At 37.6% G+C, this 15,080-nt stretch overlaps 1 protein-coding gene across 4 annotated transcripts in view; it reads left to right on the top strand.

The window, feature by feature from the left end:
• The window catches only part of FAM13B (family with sequence similarity 13 member B), a 98,158-nt gene that overhangs the window by 48,660 nt on the left and 34,418 nt on the right, over positions 1-15,080 (top strand). For all 4 annotated transcript variants that reach the window (XM_025387847.1, XM_025387849.1, XM_025387848.1 and 1 more), the window contains 3 exons: positions 8,415-8,456; positions 9,111-9,266; positions 11,649-11,781. In XM_025387847.1, coding sequence (XP_025243632.1) covers positions 8,415-8,456; positions 9,111-9,266; positions 11,649-11,781 — 331 coding nt within the window. The remainder of the gene's footprint in view (positions 1-8,414; positions 8,457-9,110; positions 9,267-11,648; positions 11,782-15,080) is intronic.

The following is a 15,080-nucleotide window of genomic DNA, read 5'->3' as shown; positions in this document are numbered from 1 at the left end:
GTCCCCTATTATTGAGAAAATGTGCCTTCAGTTGACTAAAGGTGTATGCGAACTGTAGTGGTATCTTTTGTCTTCCTTTCATCATTGAGTCATATAGTTTGCAAAATATTTCAGTTGACAGATTTTATCAGTTCACATTTTCGGTATCCAGGTTCTACTTGAGTGTAAAAAGGAAGTCATACTTGGGTGGAAGTACCAGAAATGTTGGGCAGTAACAACTAGAATTTATCCTCTGGGTCATGAGGAAGTTTTATTAGAGTTAAAAAAATGTTTTAAGTGCTAGCACATGATAATATTGACAGGTTCTCTCCCTCTTTTCCCTCTCCTATAAATGATGGATTTGATATTTTAATGACTTGTTATGTATAACTTATTGACTAACTTTGTAACAGTGAGAAATCTTTTGGTATACTCTTGTCATAGTTATAAAGTACTCCTAAGTTGATGGGGAAAGTAAGGAAAGGATTTTTACTTTTGGTTTTAAAGGAGCATGAGATTATTATTTTTGTTTTGTTTTATATGTTTATTTTTCGAAACCATAGTTTTTTAAATGGTAATTTTGGCATAGTTCTAGCATGACTTATCTGGAAGCTATCCAAGTTTTAGACTTGAAAAATTAACCATAAATGCTTTTCTCAAATTGGATAATTGAACAATGCACGCTACCTATTTTGCATAGTTTAGTAATTTCATATTTATAATTTATGTCCCTGGATGTAGTAGTTTGATGAATGAAAACAGATTGGTTTCTCCACTTATACTGGATTAGGCTTATATATTTTTGAGAGAAGTCTAGCTGGATTCAAAATTTTGTTTCTCTTTGTCCACCTCCTAAAAAGTTGCAAAGTGAAGAGGAAAAAAAGTGTAGACTCTTGATTGGGTACCTCCTTGTCAGTAGTGACCTCATGTTGCAGTCTTCTTCCGTTTAAACTGCAGAGTGTAGCACAGCTCTACTGTGTGTAGGAGGACTCAGCACTAATAATTGCTCAGCAGTTTTTATAAGCCCATCACCTTCCTTTACTGTGCTTTTAATGAAGTCTTTACCTGATGTTTTTGTTGGAAGATGCCAGGTTATTCAGAATGGTTTCCAAGGCTCTGTTGCACAGGTAAAGTGATCTTTACCAGAGTTAGCTGAGACTCAACTGTAGTACTTTTATTGAAATATTGTTTGTAGCATTAAATATTTACCATTGGGAAATGAAAATAATAGTAGTTTCTTATTTTATTTGGATACAAAATATTAGTGACTGGAATAAGTGGTTGCAAGATTGATCTTTTTTTTTTTTTTTTTTTTTTTTTTTTTGAGATGGAGTCTGGCTCTGTCTCCCAGGCTGGATGGAGTGCAGTGGCGCGATCTCGGCTCACTGCAAGCTCTGCCTCCCGGGTTCACGCCATTCTCCTGCCTCAGCCTCCCGAGTAGCTGGGACCACAGGCGCCCGCCACCTCGCCCGGCTAGTTTTTTGTATTTTTTAGTAGAGACGGGGTTTCACCGTGTTCGCCAGGATGGTCTTGATCTCCTGACCTCGTGATCCGCCCGTCTCGGCCTCCCAAAGTGCTGGGATTACAGGCTTGAGCCACCGCGCCCGGCCTAGATTGATCTTATGTTCTCAAGATGATTATGTCATTGTAGGCAGATTTGAAAATAGAGTTAATAGCAGAGGGGATAAAATGTAAGGGAATGACTATAGTCTTCAATATTATGTTTGACTGATGACTTTACGATATATGTGTCCCCTGTCATTTATTGTTTGTCTTTCTAGTCAAGTCTTCCTTGTCTAGGGGTTTAATGAATACAATTAGCATTTTAGGTGGTCTTTATGGCATCTGCCTATAGTACCTATGTAATGTGACCTGAAATTTCTCAGCAATTATTTCTCTTATGTCTTTATTTTAGCTCTCACATCCCTGTGATATCTATACATTTTAGCTGCAGATGCATAACTATATTGATAAATCTTTTTTATGTCTATTGGTGTGTGTGAGCCCTGGCTTATACCTGAGGGCTTTTTACCCACAGGATTTGACTAAAGTATGAAAATAAAGAATAATTAAAATCTGTGAAATCTGAAAGCTAAGTCAGCTTTCAGAAGCTGTCCTTCAGAAGCTCAGAGAACAAAGTTGTACAATTCATTTTGTATATAGCCTTGTGGGTGACAACCTGACTCTTAAAGTGCAAAATCTATTTATTTGATTTGTTTACTAAGGCTGGTGGGAGGCTTCTTAAAAGGAGTTGTTTATTTGATTGTCCCAGCATATTCTTCAGGACTGAAGAATCTTTACTCTTGCGTTAATAATCGAGCTTGCGGGCCGGGCGCGGTGGCTCAAGCCTGTAATCCCAGCACTTTGGGAGGCCAAGACGGGCGGATCACGAGGTCAGGAGATCGAGACCATCCTGGCTAACACCGTGAAACCCCGTCTCTACTAAAAATACAAAAAACTAGCCGGGCGAGGTGGCGGGCGCCTGTAGTCCCAGCTACTTGGGAGGCTGAGGCAGGAGAATGGCGTAAACCCGGGAGGCGGAGCTTGCAGTGAGCTGAGATCAGGCCACTGCACTCCAGCCCGGGCTACCGAGCAAGACTCCGTCTCAAAAAAAAAAAAAAAAAAAAAAAAAAAAAAAAAAAAAAAAAATCGAGCTTGCTGATCACTACTTTTATATATACTTTTAGTTTTCAGTAGCAATTAAAAGAGATAGGAAGCAAAAAAGATCAACTACCTTGTGATCTATTCAATTTAAGACCACTGGAACTTTTGCCTCTTTTTGGCTCCTTTGAATAACTGGAAATTTTATTAAACTTTATTCTTTTTGGAGGCTAGATATAGATCTAGGCCAATGTTTCTCAAACTTACTACGATGGATAAGAATCATCATTGGCATTTGTTAAAAATGTAGACTCTTGGGCCCTACTTTAGAGATTCGGAGTGGGACCTTGGAATCTGCCTTTTTAAAAAGCTTTTTTCTTTGTTTTATTTTATTCTATTTATTTATTTATTTTGAGACGGAGTCTTGCTCTGTCACCCAGGCTGGAATGCAGTGACGCGATCTCAGCTCACTGTAACCTCCGCCTCCCGGGTTCAAGTGATTCTCCTGCCTCAGCTTCCCAAGTAACTGGGACTACAGGCATGAGCCATCACGCCTAGCTAATTTTTAAATATTTTTTTAGTAGATAAGGGGTTTCACCACATAGGCCTGGCTGCTCTCGAACTCTTGACCTCAAGTGATCTGCCCACTTCGGCCTCCCAAAGTGCTGGATTATAGGCATGAGCTACCATGCTCAGCCTCTTTGCTTTTTTTAAAAATTAATTTTTTAATTAAAAAAATAGATGGAGTTTTGCTATGTTGCCCAGGCTGGCCTCAAGTTATCCTCTGCCCTGGCCTCCTGAAGTGTTGGGATTACAGGCATGAGCTGCCATGGCTGGCCTCATTTTGTATTGGAAAATAAATCATACTATAGAAATGGGCATAAAGTAAATGTATAGCAACACAAGTTAGAGGCAAATATCCTTGTACCCACACACACCTGTAAATAAACTGTGACACCACCCTAGTAGCTCTCAAAATCCTGATCCCCTCCCTACCTATGAAGGCGATTACTATGTGGACATTATAGCAATCACTTCCTTGTATGTCTTAGAGCTTTATGAAAATGAAATCAGATTATATGTAAATTCTTGGTCTGGTTTCTTTCACTGAACACTGGTTTTTTTCACTGCGTAAGTTTGAGATTTATCCACGCTGCTGCATGTCACTATGGCTCATATCATTGTTGTAAAGTATCCTCTTGTATGATTACGCCACAATTATCCATTTTACTGTTGGTGGACAATTCAATTGTTTTTACTTTGTGACTATTATTAATAGTAGTATTATAGATGTACTTATACACATCTTCATGTGCATGCAGAGGAAGACATAACACCTGTCTTCAGTTTTAGTAAGTATTCCCTAATTATTCAAAGTACTTATTCCAGTTTACATCCCTACTAACAGTATGTGACAGTTGCTTCACATCCTTGCCAACACTGGTGTTAACTTATCTTGTGAGCATATAACAGTATTTCATTGTCACTTTAATAAGAGCCCTCCCCTTTTTCATATGTGTTTTGGCTGATTCCTACTTTTGTGAACTTTAATCGTTCATTGGAGGCTTTTTTTTTTTTTTTTTTTTTTTTGGAGACAGAATTTCGCTCTCGTTGCCCAGGCTGGAGTGCAATGGCATGATCTTGACTCACCACAACCTCTTCCTCCCGGTTTCAAGTGATTCCCCTGCTTCAGCCTCCCAAGTAGCTGGGATTACAGGCATGCGCCACCACGCCTGGCTAATTTTTGTATTTTTGGTAGAGATGGGGTTTCTCCATGTTGGTCAGGCTGGCCTCGAACTCCCAACCTCAGGTGATCTGCCCCCCCTCGGCCTCCCAAAGTGCTGGGATTATAGGCATGAGCCACTGCGCCTGGCCTTTTTTTTTTTTTTTTTTGTCAGGAGACTTAAAAAATATATATTATATTAAAAATAGGTTTTTAAAATTTTATTATTTTTCATTATGTAAAAAATAGTTCCTGGCTGAGCATGATGGCTCACACCTGTAATCCTAGCACTTGGGGAGGCTGAGGTGGGGGATCACTTGATCTCTGGAGTTTGAGACCAGCTGGGGCAAACCCTGCCTCTACAAAAAATACAAAAGTTAGCTAGGCATGTGCCTGTAGTCCCACCTACTTGGCCAACTGAAGCAGGAGGATCCCTTGAGACGGGGAGATGGAGGCTGTAGTGAGCTTTGTTTGTGCCACTGCACTCTAGCCTGGGTGACAAAGTGAGACCCTGTCTCAAAAAAAAGTTTCTAATTTTAATCAAATTTATCACTCTTTTCCTTCTGTGGTTAATGCTTTTTGTGTCATGTTTAAGAAATCTTTTCCTAAATAAACATTTCCACATTATCTTCTTACAGCTTTATTATTTTACCTTTCATGTTTAGATCTACAGTCTACCCAGAATTGATTTTCTCTCTCATGTGTGAGGTCAGGGCCGAGTTAACTTTTTCCATATGGATACCAAATTGTATCAGCATTCATGTTTGAAAACACTGCCATTTCCCTGCTTTCTGTATACCACCTTTTGTTCTAAATCAAGTGTGTATGATGATTGTTTTTTTCTGTCTGCCTGTTTTTTTGTTTGGGTACCATACTATTTTATTTACTTTGGCTTTATGGTATTTGAGGTTTGGGATAAAGTACAGATCTCCAACAAAATAACACTGTCACTTCAGCAGATTCTGATACAAGTGGTCCATGGATGACATCCCTGCTCTAGAGATGCTCTAGAGCATCTCCATAAGAGAGCTCCCAAATTCTGGCTTAGTATATTTGCCTTTGTTTATAGTTGTAAAAACACATTATTAAATGGAGCTATTTTGATACATAGTTGCACACATTGTTCATGCTTGCACATATAAAAACAATTTCTGGTATTTTCTAATCTTAATGAGCACCAATGATTTCACAATGGTCCATTGTATGTATCCTGGTCCATTTTATATATTCATTTGCTGATATTTCTTCCTTATAATTCTGCAAATATAGTAAAATGTTAATTATAGACTCTAAATGTTGGGGCTGTAGGTGTTCTTACACAGTTTATTTTCACTTTTCTGTATTTTTGAGAATTTTTATAATATTGGAAAAATGGTACAGAGAATACTTTATGGTATAAAATCCATCCTCCCCTTTTGTGTCTACGATGGATTGTGGTAGATTTGATAAACCCTTTTTGATAGAGTCTCAGACTTTCTGAGTCAAAGTGCATACACATTTTTAGAGCTCTTTGAAATGCATTATTAAATAGATTTCTGTAAGAAATTTTTACTTGTTAACCTTCCCACTAGCAACATGCATGTCAGTTTCATAGCCTTTATCAATATTGACATCAGCAGAAATATAAATTTTATTCTAATCCTTGTTTATTTTTTTTGAGATGGGGGTCTTGCTATGTTGCTCAGGCTGTCCTCAAACTCCTGGGCTCAAGTGATCCTCCTGATTCAGCCTCCTGAGTAGCTGGGACTTGAGGCATGAGCCATTGGCTCTATAATCCTTATTTTAAACTTGTATATCTAGTTAGGTTGATTATTTTTCTTTTTGGTTAATTCTTTATGAAATATCTTGTATCCATTTACCTACTAGCATTTTATTGATAATCTAATCTGACAAAAAAGGGTGAGAAAATTCCTCTGGGAAAATGAGCAGATGACTAACAAGGGCAAATCTGAGAAAGAACAGAGAAGATATAAGCCCTACCAAGAATTAAAACATATAAAACTTTAGTAACAGACTGATGAAGTAAGTAGTTGGGAATTAGAGAGCTTCTTCAGAATTTGGTATAAGATACAGCAAAAGCTCACCAGAGATCACAAATTAAATGATTAAGAGTGTTCAATTTATAGTTCCCCACACCATTCAATATGCCACATTGTCAGTGGTTTATAATTAGATATTAAAAATAAAATGAATATTTTTCAGTGGGCAAGGAATCATCTAAGTTTAGTAGAGATTGCAAATATTACCAAGGAAAATAAAACAGATTGCACCACATAAAGATTTAATTTTTATAATTTAATGACAGCTGATAACCAAAATGTAAAAATATAAGCAATAGTTTATTAGAGCAAAATATCAGAAAAAGATCTAATATCCTAGTTGACGTTAAGACTCTTTAGGGAAGGCCTTATTTATCTTTTTACTTTCTGTTTTTTTCTACAGAAGTCAATAATTATTTAACTTTTAGCTCACAGGAAACTACTAGAAATAAACTGATGATGGCTACACTCTTCTTTGTGCCATGTTTTGGGGTTTTTCTCCCCAGCTTTTTTGGATTTCAGAAATGAAGTTCCAAAAAACTTTAGTTGTTTTATTTTTCTTTCTTTTTTTTGAGACAGGATGTCTTTCTGTCACCCAGGCAGGAGTGCAGTGGCACAATCACAGCTCACTGCAACTTCCCTGGGCTCAAGTGATCCTCCTGCCTCAGCCTCCCAAGTAGCTAGGACTACAGGCATGTGCCATCATCATGCCTGGCTGATTTTTAAATTTTTTTGTAGAGATGGGATCTCGCTATGTTGCCCAGGCTGGTCTTGAACTCCTGGTTTCAAGTGAACCTCCAGCTTTGGTCTCCCATAGTGCTGGGATTACAGGCATGAGCCACCACACCTAGCCAGAAAAATCTTTAAGTGTGAATATTGGTAAACACTTCCCTGGAGACGATCAGCATGAAGGCCTTTAGAACTAAAAATAATTCATTGGAAACTAGCATGATACTGGCAGTTAACAAAAATATTTTTATACATAGGAGGGGTTATGTGTGTCAGACCAAGAGGGCTTACTGTTGTCTGATAAAGCATTTGTTCACTTTGCTACTGAGAGACATGAAGATTGCTCAGTGAATGAATGGTAAATGATACTCATTTGGTTTCCTGCAGTGGATCCTGACAATACTAACTTGATATTGTTTGTTCTGCATGTTGGTTAGAGATTGTATTGCCACATTTTGGAGGATCTTCATAAAACTAATTTCCATTTAAAAAATGACGAGGTAGCTACAGATGTGGTGTTCAGGTCAAGAAGGCAGGGTCACTCCTCTCTATGGCTAAGTATTGACTGTGATGATGTGCTTAGGCACACAGTGCCATTTAGACATACCTTATCTTTTATCTGATAAATGATCTTTTAAAAATTACCTGTATTCACGAACAGCTAATACTACTGTTCACTTAAATCCAGTACAACTAATTTTCCCTCCAGTTTTGGAAATCGATCAGTTTTTCTCCAACTGAGCACCAGAGAAAGTAGTTGTCCCACTCTCACCACCACAAGTATATATATTTGGGGGTCTTTTTGTGTGAAAAATAGTTTATTTAGAAAATTAGATTCATCTTCTGTAAGAGGTGCTCATGCTGTGGTGTGTGTATTTTTGTTTTTAGTCACTTTTCTGTTATAGAAGACAGTAGAGCATCTTTGTTAATAGCAGGGTCTTTGGGGTACCCAACCCAGGGCCATATGCATTTGGCCAAGTTAATTAACATCTTTGAGCTTCACTTTTGTGGAAAGGGGGAAATAATTGTAACTCCTCGGGTACTGAAAGTTATTAAATGAGAGATAAATGCTTGTAATGCTCCTAGCTCATAATGAATTCTAACTTTTAAATTTTGGTCTTGTTAGTGATACGTTTTTCCAAATTTATTTTCTTTGGTTAATATTTGAAAGCTTTACCAACCAAATTTAGAAAATATTTCCAACTTGATACGTAACCAAGAATACAACACTTAGTATGTGCTCTCCTGGTTGTGTCAAGGTAGTGCAAATGTGGCAGATTCAGCACATTTTGTAGTACTGATTATTGAATGTTTTTATAGCTAATTTCTTTCTTTGATTACAGCACCCAAATATCTCCCATCAGCATCCTACCAGCGTCTACAGAGTAAGTAGTGTATTTATAGAAGACATTTTTAAGATTTTAAGATACTACTAAGCTGTAGAAATGAAAATAATGTATTTATTGTGCTGACTTTAGAGGAAAGACTGTACACAGGCAGTAAACTAGTTTTTTATGTACTGTGATAGGAACAAATGAAGAAGAAACCCATTGCATTAATATACAAAATAAAGATGAGCTTTCTTCAGATGATTCTTTTGAATCCTCTGAAATAATTGAAAAATGTTCATAGAATATGTTTTTAAAAAGTAGACTTTACATAAAAAGTGTGAGCAATACTCATAGTTTCTTTCGTTTAGATGTTAGTAGATTATTTTGCTTTATAAGAATAGCTTTGAAAAGCCTTAATGAGTGGTTTTCTGTATAGTGAGGAGTGAATTATAGGGACAACTGATCATTCCCATCTCAGTAATAATAGTGACATTATGGTTGATTTGTATATGATTGTTTGGGTAAATTTCACTTTTAAAACTTAAGCCAGTATCATGTATTCCTTTTATGTATTTCTTTTTACACTTCGGTTTACCCATTTAAGTACCATAATAGTTTTACTGGTCATAGGTTTTAGCATTTATGTCTGTGTCACCAGATGCCCAGTTAGAGTGACTGCTTCTTACTAAAATGTATTATGTTTTGTAGTATTTTAGAAAGAACAATTAGAGCAGCTGTGGAACAGCACCTTTTTGATCTGCAGAGCAGCATAGATCATGATCTTAAGAATTTACAACAGCAAAGTGTGGTGTGTAATAACGAAGCAGAAAGTATTCATTGTGATGGGGAAGGATCTAATAACCAGTAAGAAATATTTTATTGTTGTTTATTAAATGTTATAAAATTGTTTTATCTTAAAACTAATTCTACTTAAATAACAGGATCTCATCTTTCTTGGAGATTTCTGAAAGTCATTGTGAAAAGTGACTTTGTATATATACTTGTATATACATCCATAATTAACACTGAGTATCTCATAACTTTTTTATAATGTATGTTTATTAAGTTCAACACAGGTTTTTTTTTTTCTTCCCTGAACATCGAATGAAGTAACAAGCTTACCTTTAGGAATTATGTTGTATGAAAAATAACTTTAAAAAATTAGACTGTGCAAGAGAGTGATCTAGACAGACAGTTGCAGGGGCAGCAGATTGATATCACTATTATGCATATAATCATTGAGTGAAATGGTGGGCGGAATCATCCTTTCTATTTAAATAGTTATCCCTTGCCACCAGCCTATCCCCTCCTTACGCTTTTGTTAGGTTAGCTCTTAATACAGGTTGAACATCCCTAATGGAAAAATCCAAAATCTGACATGCTCCCAAATCCAAAACTTTGAGCACTGACATGATACTCAGAAGAAATGCTCATTTGAGCATTTTCGATTTTGGATTTTCAGATTAGGAATGCCAGTCTGGCACCTCTCTTTGGGATGTTGTGAGGGACTTTGTTGTTACGCTCTCTGAAAATTTTCATAAGCAAATGAATGGCTTTTAAAATAATTTATGAGCCAGTTGCTTGCTAACTGGCAATATTCCAAAATCTGAAAACAAACAAACAAAAACCAAATCTGAAACACTTCTGGTCCCAAGCGTTTCTGACAAGGAATACTCAACCTGTATTTAAATATGTATTAGAGGCCGGGCGCGGTGGCTCAAGCCTGTAATCCCAGCACTTTGGGAGGCCGAGACGGGCGGATCACGAGGTCAGGATATCAAGACCATCCTGGCTAACACGGTGGAACCCCGTCTCTACTAAAAATACAAAAAAACTAGCCGGGCGAGGTGGCGGGTGCCTGTTGTCCCAGCTACTCGGGAGGCTGAGGCAGGAGAATGGCGTAAACCCAGGAGGCGGAGCTTGCAGTGAGCTGAGATCTGGCCACTGCACTCCAGCCTGGGCGACAGAGTGAGACTCCGCCTCAAAAAAAAAAAAAAAAAAAATGTATTAGTTAAAAGTACTTGTAATGCGTGGTGTTGCTCTACCCTTCATCTGACCTGTTACCTTTAAATGAAGGAAAGCCTCTCTTTGTTTTCTGTTACTTCAGTCCTGTACTTCAGGATACCTGTGTGCCTCCCTCAGAGACCATGGTGCAGTGATTTCATGTTTTTCATATATCAGTTTTTTGCAGGGGGACAGATGAGAAAGATGTACCCAAATCTAGAAGATTTGTAGGAAGGTAAAGGAAAAAAAAAGATTATTGGGGAGTGATTTTTTTTTTTTTAAAGACAGTTTTTAAAAGGGCTAACTAGAATAGCTATCAAATATAAAATGAAAAATATAAATTGATGTGAGTACCAGTGGTAGAAATGTTTATTTTTGGAATACCATATAGTACAATTGCAAGCACCATGGATAACACTGCCAGGCAGTGCAGCTGTATTTGATGGCCTTGGTTTGTGTACTTTGAAGGCATGATTAGAATGTATACAACTGGGAAAAGGTGGGAGAGGGAAAGAGAGGAAAAATAGAAAAATTGAAAAAGAAAAAAAAGCATGTATACAACTGGATCTATTGGGAGTATTTGGGCAGAATATGAAGGAAAAAATCAGTATCTAAAAGTTAGAAATAATGGGAAAATGTTTCAAAGGATGTAAGCAGATTTCTTGGAGTTTGTCCTTAGCTTAGCTAGGGATTCTGCAAACCTATACCCATTACTCAGATGATAGTCTTATTTTCACCACTGGGGAACACATGTTCTATTGAGGGTAGGGGTATCATCTTTGGAAACAAAAACTGTAGCAGTGTTTTGGATATTCTAAACTGTGTAAGATGAGAACTCTGCAGTAGGAAACTATTTCTGTTTTACTTGATAAGGTGTTGGACTTGTACTGGACTAGTACTGGACTTGTATTTGATCAGGACAGATGTGTCATTATTATGTGAGAGTGTGCATTTACAAGGGAAATGATTATTTTGGAACATAAATTATTTTAAAAGCCATTTATTCGCTTATGAACATTTTTAGAGGGGATAACAAGGTCCCTCACAACATCCCAAGGAGATAAAAATGTAGCAGATTTAATAATCTGATTTAGCAAGACAAAAGTACGGATTTTTGTGAAAAGTTCACATTTTCTTTAACAAGTAAAAGTTTCAGATCATTATTCATATTTACTTATTTTAAAGTAAAGGCATTACACACTCAACATTTGGCCTGATCTAATTTTTAAACTTCATCCCTAGGGTTGATATTGCTGATGGTATTATTAATGCCAGTGAAAGTAACAGAGACTGTTCAGAACCTGTGGCTAGCACTAATTTAGACAATGAAGTTATGCAGCAAGATTGTGTATTTGATAATGAAGAAAATAACCAGGTAAGGAATGTCAAAAATATGTGTTAGATATACAACTTTGATTGCTTCATGTGTTTCTTTGATGCCAGAAGTTTTAGTTCAGCATTTTGCTGATACAGTTAATTGTCTCAATTATAAATCCCCAAGAATATACATTCTCTCAGAGTTTAGGAAACATCACTGGGTAGAGAAGTATAATACAACTTATTGACTGGGTGTCACTGGCGGCTCACGCCTGTAATCCCAGCACTTTGGGAGGCCAAGGCGGGCAGATCACAAGGTCAGGAGATTGAGACCATCCTGGCTAACACGGTAAAACCCCATCTCTACTAAAAATACAAAAAAATTAGCGGGGTGTGGTGGTAGGCTACCCGGGAGGCTGAGGCAGGAGAAAGGTGTGAACCCGGGAGGCAGAGCTTGCCGTGAGCCAAGATTGTGCCATTGCACTCTAGCCTGGGCGACAGAGTGAGACTCCATCTCAAAAAAACAAACAAAAAAAACCAAAAAGAAACTAAAAAAAAGTTTCAACTTATTTTAAATTATTTTCCTAGAAAGAAATTATGATGTCCGCTGTGGTAGCTAGGTGGTATTATGGTTGACTTTTGTTATTTTTAAGACAGCTTCTGTATTTCTTAGGAGTTTTGCTGAAGAACATGGTATAGGGGAGAACATATAATATTCTCATACAGTTCTTAGGATGGGATAGACCTCTGCAACAAAATACTGGTTAACAAGAGAAAAACAAGTTTTAAGACATGTATCCCTCATATACACATGGGAGATACTCGAGGGAAGTGAGTAAATCTCTCAGAGGTGGCTTAAATACCATCATGTCCTGAAGCAAAGGAAAAAAGGGTGTTAGGGAGACCTAGTTGTAATGAGATGACCAGGAAAATCACTGTAAGCAAAGTTAATCTTTGCCCTGAAGATTGATAGTTTTTAGTGATTTAAAGTCATATTTATTTTGCTCGTACAGAGAGGAGACACCCGTAGAAACGGAGATTTCTACTACAGGTGAAAATTCCTTTTATAAAAGGGTGACTTCTCTGTATTATCCTGTGTTTGCTATTTCTGAAAATAATAAACTAAAAATAATCCTTATGCCAAAGAGTAATAATTTGATGTGGCATGTTCTGAATCCTCACTGTTGGCATCCTTTCTTGATTAGCAAAAACCCAGGAACATTGTTGTAATAATGACTAAATTATTGTCACTGTCACATTTGTTAGTGTTAACTTTTTTTAATATAATTGCCATTAAATGTAAAAAGCAGCATCTTTCTAAGACACTCAAAATGTAATTTTGATACTACTTTTAAAAATAAGATGCTAAATTAATAGATAAGGTGGGTTTCCTCAGTATATTTTCATTCTAAACCATACACTAAAGTAGGGCTCAAGAGGAATTTAGAGTAAGAAGACTTAGGCTTTGTATTCTGCCTTTGTTCAGTATCGCTGGATTATCAATTTCTGCCTGTCTACCTAGTCATTCCCATCAGTTTAAAACATTTATACTGTTATTTCTTCCAAGTTCAGAAAAATCCCTGTCTTGACTGCCCCCATCCCATTCTAGCTACATACACCCTGATTTCTCTGCTTCCCTTTATAAATAGAATTGCTGGAAGAATTGTCTGTGTCTCTTTTCTTTAACTCTTTTCCTCCAATTTTCTCCTAAATTCACTGCAGCTATCCTTTCCTCTAACCATTCATTCCTCTGAAATAGCTTTTGCAAGTCACCAGTGATGTCTGTTGAATGTTTTATTTGACCTAATAGCAAAGTTTGATTCAATTAATTACTCCCACTACCTTGACATACTTTTTTCACTTGGCATTCAGGATAGCTCATTCTCTCTCTCTTTTTTTTTTTCCCCTACACTGGCTGTTCTCTCATTCCCCTCTGCTGATTGCTCTTCCTCTTCTGAATCTCTTAAATTTGGAATGGCCCAGGGCCCATTTCTCAGATTGCTTATTTTTATTCACTTCCTCAGTAATCTTGTTTAGCCTAATGGCTCTAACTACCATCTATATGCTACTGATTCCCAAATTTGTATCTCCAGTCCAGACGTGTTTTGGAATTTTAGATTGCTGTATCCAACTAGGCACTGAGCATTTCCACTGGTGTATCTTTACCAAGCATCTGTTGAGTAGGAAAGATTTCTTTCCTTACCTGTCATTAGGTTCATAGCTGAGGCACCTGTAACAGAAGACATTAATAAGAGAAAAGCGTACACATTTATTTAATGTAAGTTTTACATGACATGAACACCTTCAGAAATCAAGACCCAAAGAAACAGACACACCTGTGTATTTTAATGCTTTGGTTTGATGAAAAGTGGACAGTGGTGTGGATGAATAATTAGACAAAGAGGATGATAAATGAAGGGCGGCTGATTAACCAAGGCGTTGTTTGTTGAGATTCTTTTCTGTGTCCCTGTGTATTCAGAGATAAGGGCATTCCTTTCGTCCAGGTATAGGGTAGCTACTTCTGGAATGAAGAGTTTTTTTTGTTTGTTTGTTTGTTTGTTTTGAGATGCAGTTTTGCTCTTCTTGCCCAGGCTGCAGCAGTGGTGCAATCTCAGCTCACCGCAACCTCTACCTTTCGTGTACAAGCAATTCTCCTGTCTCAGCCTCCCGAGTAGCTGGGATTACAGACGCCTGCCACCATGCCAGGCTAATTTTTTGTATTTTTAGTTGAGACAGAGTTTCACTATGTTGGCCAGGCTGGTCTCGAGCTCCTGACCTCAGGTGACCTGCCTGCCGTGGCCTCCCAAAGTGCTGGGATTACAGGCGTGAGCCACCGCACCCAGCCAAAGGTTTAAAAATGACTTACCTCAGAAGAGAAGTCTGACCACTTTTTACTGTTTCTGTTGCCACCCTGCAGGTCCAGACTGCCATCATGTCACCTGGATTAATATTGCCTCCTAATTGATCTCATCTTTGTTTCTTGATGGTGTGTTCTCAACACAGAACCACAATGATCCTTTTAAGAGGAAAATTAGATAATGACACTTCTCTTCCTAAAACCTTCTAGTGCCATCTAGGTATCAAAATACAGCTGTAGGCACTACGGAATATTGGCTGTGATAGTCAGGATTGAGACAGCTAAATCTTAAGTCCTGTCTGGATTGCTTATTTGTGGATATCTCCTTAGCTTACATTCTTACCTAGTCTTGCAGGTATTTCCTCAATTTTGCCAAATCTCCTCATCACTCTGTGTTTGTGGCAGGCCCTCCCACTTACCTACCTACTCTAGTCTCTGAACTTTTTGTCCTTTTTCCCTGCTTCCCTTTCCTCCCCACTTTTTTTTTTCCCCGAGATGGG

Source organism: Theropithecus gelada, chromosome 6, assembly GCF_003255815.1.
Source record: "Theropithecus gelada isolate Dixy chromosome 6, Tgel_1.0, whole genome shotgun sequence".
In the NCBI taxonomy this organism is placed as follows: Eukaryota; Metazoa; Chordata; class Mammalia; order Primates; family Cercopithecidae; genus Theropithecus; species Theropithecus gelada.
This window is presented reverse-complemented; position numbering and strand designations above follow the sequence as displayed.